Source organism: Cyanistes caeruleus, chromosome Z, assembly GCF_971803275.1.
Source record: "Cyanistes caeruleus chromosome Z, bCyaCae1.hap1.1, whole genome shotgun sequence".
NCBI lineage: Eukaryota > Metazoa > Chordata > Aves > Passeriformes > Paridae > Cyanistes > Cyanistes caeruleus.
This window is the reverse complement of record NC_141732.1, coordinates 46413484-46420740: the sequence shown is the minus strand read 5'-3', so window position 1 is coordinate 46420740 and position 7257 is coordinate 46413484. Positions and strand designations below refer to the sequence as shown.

At 34.9% G+C, this 7257-nt stretch overlaps 1 protein-coding gene across 2 annotated transcripts in view; it reads right to left on the bottom strand.

The window, feature by feature from the left end:
* Nucleotides 1–3974: 3974 nt before the first annotated feature.
* LOC111940710 (guanine nucleotide-binding protein G(q) subunit alpha) overlaps nucleotides 3975–7257 on the bottom strand; it is a 113353-nt gene continuing 110070 nt past the window's right edge. For both annotated transcript variants that reach the window (XM_086869119.1, XM_086869118.1), the window contains one exon: nucleotides 3975–6598. In XM_086869119.1, coding sequence (XP_086725245.1) covers nucleotides 6408–6598 — 191 coding nt within the window. In that variant the 3' untranslated portion in view covers nucleotides 3975–6407. The remainder of the gene's footprint in view (nucleotides 6599–7257) is intronic.

Here is a 7257-nt window from a genome sequence, read left to right as displayed (position 1 = left end):
ATTTTTCCATCCTTAACACTTTCCATCCTTAAGAACTTCCTAAGAAGTTTCAGTCTGACTACAGTTGCATTTACTCCTCATACACAGAAACTCGTGACTCTTGAAGGGGAGCAAGAAAGTTCTCCTTGTTTTGTAATTTTTTTTCCCCCAAATAACTATGCAATCAAGGCCTTGAAAAATGACAAGTGCAACACTTCTAAGCCAAAACAGCTAATAGCCCACAAAGTGCATGAAATGAAGCATTCAGAAACTACAGCACTAGGTTTCTAGGGAGGAAAATGTTACTCCCTCATCTCATTTCTGAGCCTTTGGGCCACACAATTCTACCACTTCCAGCTCGTCAGCTTAGCGCTTCTTGGAAACATTGGTCAGCCTAACTAGCTGAAACCCCTGAAAACTAGCCTAATAAAGCAGCCAAGCAAGAAGAGCAAAAACAAGGTGTTTTTTTTCCCACCCAGTTCATTGACAAAGCAGCAGGGCTGACATAAGGGAGAGGCAAAGCTCTGAGCAGATGAAAACCAGAATCAGAGGAGGTCTTGGAAGGTAGCTCCTTTTGGTAGTAATGAGCTGTGAGAGGGTGTCTGGTACCTTCGTATCATACTGATACCAGGTGTGCTCCTAAGGATCTGGCAATTGTGTATTTTTTTGGCAGTTTATAAATATTCTGGAACTCCTAAATGTTTGGGACAGCGTCCTGTGCTTGGACATGGGGTGAGATGATCATAGTATCTGATGTGAGGTTCTAATCACAAGTATGCACAACTTACCACACAGATACAGTTTCTACATCTATTTCACAAATCTAAACATCACAACTGACACTGTAGTTTGTTGACATTATCTTCACTGAGACACAGACATAAAATAAATCCTTCCCTAGAGACTGATCCTTCTCCCATACACTCTGCAACTGGAAAGAAAAATGAAGAAGAACCATTCACTCTTGTCCTTGCTAAGACAAACTGCTTGCACTCTAGGAATCTTACCTCAACCGTTTTGTTCACTTAATAAAGAACTAATTTTTGCAACTTGCCTGAAATACTATTTCTTCAATAATGATAAACTAAGATCCACTGATTGTTGACCAGGTATGAGTCAAACTCCTGAAAAGTAGCGCATTGGCCTCTGTTACTCCTACCACAACACAGGTGAACAAAAAGACCTAGGAAAATACTACTCTTGCAGTAGTACTGCAATCATCCAAAAATCCTTAAGAAATTTGCCTCACTGTCTGAAAATCTGAGTTTTCTTTTCCTGAGGCAGTTTTATTTCTTTTCTCCCATGCTTCTGAGTTTCCACTGTACACAAGCCAAAAAAATCCCAAACCTTTAGTAATACTGTTGGATTACCTTCTCCACTGTTACAAACCCTGAATGTTATGAACATCTGACTGTAACAAAGATATTCTGGAAATTCTAATATTTAGACAATGATGATGAAGCATGTGTAACTAAAAAATAATTTTGGAGTAAAATATCTATCCAACATTTACCATAATAAGAAGCATTTTGGGAAAACAATAAGCTCAAATGAAGATTCCGGAAAAACTAAATTTCAAGGAATGAAGAAGCTATAGTATGAATATGTGGCCAAAAATACTGTATTTTTAACCAACAACATTTTTGAGGGGCAGAAACAGTACAATATTATTTTAAAAAAAAACCCTATTTCTGGCCCTCAAGCAACACACAATACATGCATTTAAAAGACACTTTAGAAACAGCAAATGTTATTTTTAAATACTCTTAAGTTTAAAAATACATCTGACACTCATTCCTTAAAAGAAAAAAAAAATTAAGAACTGGCCAACTGATTTCCTGAAGCATGGTAAATGTGGAAACAAGCTTAAACTGTATTTTGAAAGAAAAAAAACCTTCAACTGATTTATATTAAACTTGATGTATCTTTTGTCAGTTTTCAAAATCTCTATTCCTTTCTTATCTGCAGTGTGACTACTGTGAAAAAGCTCAAGATAAACTTACAGTAAAATTCATTAATCATCTAAATTGTGACCCCAACGTATTGACTAGACAGAAAAATTTGACTGATAGAATTCAAAATGTTATAGGTAACAAAAAGGCAAAACAGAGGAAATACCAGTAGCTCCACTTCTCAAACTAAAGCTATTGTTTTGCAAGATTTCTACTAAACTAACAATCTGGAAAGGCTTTAGTTGTTTGATGTCTATTAAATTTTAGAATTTATGGTATATGTCAAAAGAGGGACTGCATTTGTAAAAGTGCCAATTTCTAAAATACCATGGTTAATTACATACCAGGACATCTAAATTTTCTAAATTACCTATGTCAGTCTCCAAAACATAGCTACTTTACTGATCTCTTAACTAGAGGTAGATCATGTGTAGGCCTTGTTAATATGCTGTGAACACTTCATTAGTTCACTAATGTAATAATCTGCAGGATAACTACACACAGAGCTCCAAGAATAGCAGCACATGTAATAAATTAATTGTCTAAATTTTATTTTTTCATGTGGGTTAACATGTCTTTGTTTTCTCCTAATATTTCATTTTTTTGTGAAGAATGTTTAACAAGGAAAGGGTCATGAGGTTGAATAATCTGAAAGTCTTCTGCACCTTACAACTCAACGCTGGGAGTCTAGCAATATCTATATGCAGCCCTTTTCCCCCATATAGTTTTTGCAAATCATGCAGTCAATTCTGACTGTTATCCAGCATTAAAAGTCTCTTCTCCATTTTCAAACTTTAAAAAGCGATTCACAATCATGTGGCAGTATGATTAAAAAGTACAGTCCAAACACCTTGACAATCAAAAGAGACTGAATTATAAAAAGTAAACTGCCCTTATAGCTGCATCATCCTACATCTGTAAGGACAGCGCCAGCTAATTTGTGAAAAAGGCAAGTTCCAGGTTTCTGTAAAACACGTATTACAGCTTTCTTGTGCTAGTGAACATTTAGAATACACAGGTTCCCAAGACATTTTCCTTCCCTCCTCCCCCATTTATAACAATCAAAGAAAACACATCATTTTGGCAAAGTTAAAAGGGTTTCCATCTGGATGTTTTTGCCTTCAGCTTCATGTTAGAGGCACAAACTTCTGGACTTGAGCACTATAAGGCGTAATAGAAACCACGAATTAAAACAACAGCAACACCACCACCACCACAATGGAATATACTACAAGTGGGAACAGCTGTGTTACTTAAAAAGAAAATGTTTTGTAAACTGTCATATTGCAATGCTGTGTTAGGTGATTCATGTAAAGCTTGCCTTGGCATGCTGAGTATTTTTTTTTTCCAGAACATGCTCAAATGATCTAAACATTGCCACAGGTTCAACTCACCTAAAAAATACCAGAAAATAGCCCAGTGGCACACACTCTTGAAAACTTTTGCAATCACAATATAACTATAAAGCATGAGTAAACTTTTGTTTTGTTTTTATACAAAACTTGGAACCACATTTCCTTCTCCCCCACCCAATATCCCATAAGAAAAAAAAAAATTAAAAAACCCCAAACTTCTGTTAGACACCACTGTGTCTGCTGTGGCTTTCTGTTTGGTTGTGGTTTTTTTCTTCTTCTTCCCCCCCACCCCCCAATTTTCTTTTTTATTCTTTTTTCTTTTTCTTTTTTTTTAAAATTTTTTTTTCCCCTTCCTTTATTGGCTACAGTTCCATTTATAGCACTGAATCCAATGCAGGCAATGTATTCCCAGGCAGTAAGAAAGGGATATTATCAACAGTGGAACTGTGAAAACAGAAGCTTTGTTGCACTTACAGTATGATCAGGACCATTTTTGTTAAGCTATATTAAGAAAGAGTCACTGCTCTGATCCCCTATTCAGAATGTCAGTGTCACTTTTTATAATCTAGATCTACTTGCTTTAGCTTCATTAAATAAAGCACTTCAACTGTTTAAAATCATTAACAATAGTGACCTTTTGGTTGTTGTTTTTATACCTAAGGTTTCCACAATTTCTGAAAAACTGATCTGATGTTTCGCATTTTATCATTGTATTTTTAGGGCAACAATACATCTGCATTAGCACTTACATACAATATCTCTGAATTTACTTTTCCAATAAAGCTATTAGAAAAGTGAAAGTAACCTAATGTGAATCAGACAAATAAAAATCGTATTTCAAGCTTATGTTCCAATATGAGATATAATGGCATACGTTATTCCAATAGGATTGTTTTCAACAGCTGTTTAAAGCCCTGACAAGATTTGAGCATTGTTTTGAATCTGAATCATCTCTGTCTTGGTGTCTCCAATTTACTTCTACTCAGGAATGTGCAAATGATTTTATACAGCACGATGCTAGTACCGCTCTGTACTATAGAATTTCGTTTTGTAAATAAAAACAACAACAAATCCCTAGTCAGAAATAAACTGACAAAATTTACATTCTTCTCTCTTAAAAAAGTAAATAAAATAACATTATTTAAAATGTGAATTAGCTATAAGACATACAATACAATTACATAGATACATATCAATACAGCACATTCAATTTGCCAAAAATTAATGATTACAAAGCCAATATGGATGCTGCCATATATATATATATATATATATGTATGTACAATGACTTTAGCATTCATAATTGCACTATACCTACAACCAGTTTTAAATTACAAGGTGTTTTAAGAGGGAGCAAAAAATAGCAACTGTCCTTATTATTTTGGATTTGGGCAGGTTAAGGATGAAAAACATCTCATTAGTATTTATTGTTAACTTTGGTAATCAACTAATAAGCCATTCTTTTTTCCACCTCCCATTTGCTGCTACATGGCAGCCATTTTTGTGTTAAGTGCACTCTAGTGCCAGTTGGCATTATAGATAATCAATCCAATTACATGTCTGTACTCTAGAGTTTTCTTCCTAGCAATCATGCACCTGGTCAAAAAACACCTTTCAACCTAAGCTGCAGAATAAAGGCTCATCAATGTGTGCTGCACTTTTGTTGTTAAAAAATTGCACATTTAAATTTCAATAATGATTTTCTCACTGCTTCATTTACATTTATAAATCTGCTCTAAAGAACATTGAGAGAGGCTATTTTGCACAAAAGCCTATCAAATGCCTGTGAATCAATTAACAATCAACCTTATCAAAAAAGGTTCCTGAACATGATCTCTCATCAATAACTTCTTGTAGTACAACTGAAGGTGCCTTGACATTATTCAGAAAACAATCTCATGTCATAAGTGATAAAATGAGAGATCTCAACTGTCTTCTAATTACTAGACTACATGCGGGTGCATGGTACACCTCATAGCATACTCACTTACATGTTGGTTTTGGTATTAGAAAACGGTACACTTTCTAAAAAAGGGAACGTATGAGCTCGAACTGTGTGTGTTAATCACTTGGCAGTTGATTCAGTCAGGTCAGTTCCCAACCCATCCATTTGGCATTTCAATCAGTATCTTATGTTTCAAACGCATTGGTTTTATAAAAAGCCAGATTTGGCAACATGAATTTTGTATAATAAAAATAATTTTTCTACTGTGGAAAAAGAACACTTAAAAAAGCTCTAACTTAAGAAAAAACACCCCACACAACTGAGAAAAACACTGTTTCAGGCTGTAGCCACTGGGGAAAATGTAGTGTCTATGATTTTTCTATTTGGCATTTGTGAACAAAAGAAGAGAGAAAAAAATGGCACATGGCAATTAAAAAGAGGTTGTAACATATTCCACGGACATCCCAGATTGTGTCTTAATTACTTCATTACTGTCTTCTTTGCACCTTTCTTAACTGTAAAACTATGGTTAAATTAATTATCCTTAGACAACTGTAATTCTGCTTTGCAATCCCAATATTCTAGTCACAGAAGTGAAGACAGAATGAAGACACCCATATAAAGAATTTAAAAATCACAGTATCAATACTTTTTGATCCTTCAAAGAAAGTACATACTGTAAAATTAGAATGACTGATGACTTAAACTGTTATGATAGTGTTTTACTGATCAAATCACTCAACAGAAAATATTTCACCCAGGAATGGAACTGGGAGAAAAAAAAAAAGGCCATTGTACCTTTTAAAAGATAAGGGGAGTAGGAAAGGAGAGGGAGAGAAAGGGTTAGAGAAAGAGGAAACCAGCTCGATTTTGCTTCAACAGCAAAAAACTGCCATCCTTTGTAAATGAACAACTGAGAATCTGAAACACATTGAGTCACAAGGTTTTGCCTAAAAAATGAGGAAATGTGCTGTGAATGTACTTCAGCATCTTTTGTTTTTCCTCCACGTATTTTAAATAAAATCATAATATTAACTACAAACTCTGTGGACGTTCACAGAGTCCAGGCCGGCAATAAATTAGTATTATGCAAATTGTTTTCACAGATTATAATACAGTCCCTCTTGTGTATCTTCAATCACGGAAAGTTGGTTTTGGAGGATCCCCCAGGTATAGTTAAACCAGGTTGTACTCCTTCAGGTTTAACTGTAGGATTGTGTCCTTGACAGCAGCAAAGACGAAGCGGATGTTCTCTGTGTCTGTAGCACATGTGAAGTGAGAGTAGATAATTTTGTCACTGTCTGGATTCAGGTCTACAAACATCTTCAGGATGAACTCTCGTGCTGCCTGTGCATCCCGCTGTGGTCCTGTAAGAAAAGAAATTCAGATTTCTTAAAGTCAACTTTGTATTTCTACTTCTTTAAAAGAAATTAAGGAAGGCTTAGTCTCTGATCCCCATGCAAGAGAAGATGTGGAACCTTTTACTAATCAATAGTATCATATACCAGCTATATTCCTTGTGGTAGGAACTATTAAAAATAAAGATAGAAGGACATTTCAGTAGTTCACTAAGTTGGAGCTGCTCTTTTGTTGCCGACTATCTTCCTTCTTCACCAGGATAGATCACTTGTTTTAGAACAGGTGATTTATAAATGCACAGAATGAAAATAAAAAATTAGCTTTATAATTAAATATTTAAAAACTGAGTAGAAATGGTGAATGTTCAGTCTAAACCTACTATATTTAAATTATACTTCAGTTATTTTAGCACTGCAAGATTTACTTGCTCTATATGGATTTTAATAGGAAGCATAGTGGAATTATACCCTGAATTGGGTCTGACACTGTCACCAATAGAACTTCATTTACTTTTAGTGATAATAAAATATACAGCTGCTCTCCAGCTGAAACTGTTGCCCGCAAAAGGTTCATGTTCTAACCGATCAGTTGGTATCTAAATTATGTATGTTAATCATCCTATCAGACCTACATAAAAATTGTAACTCTCAGAAGGACGGAGTCAATC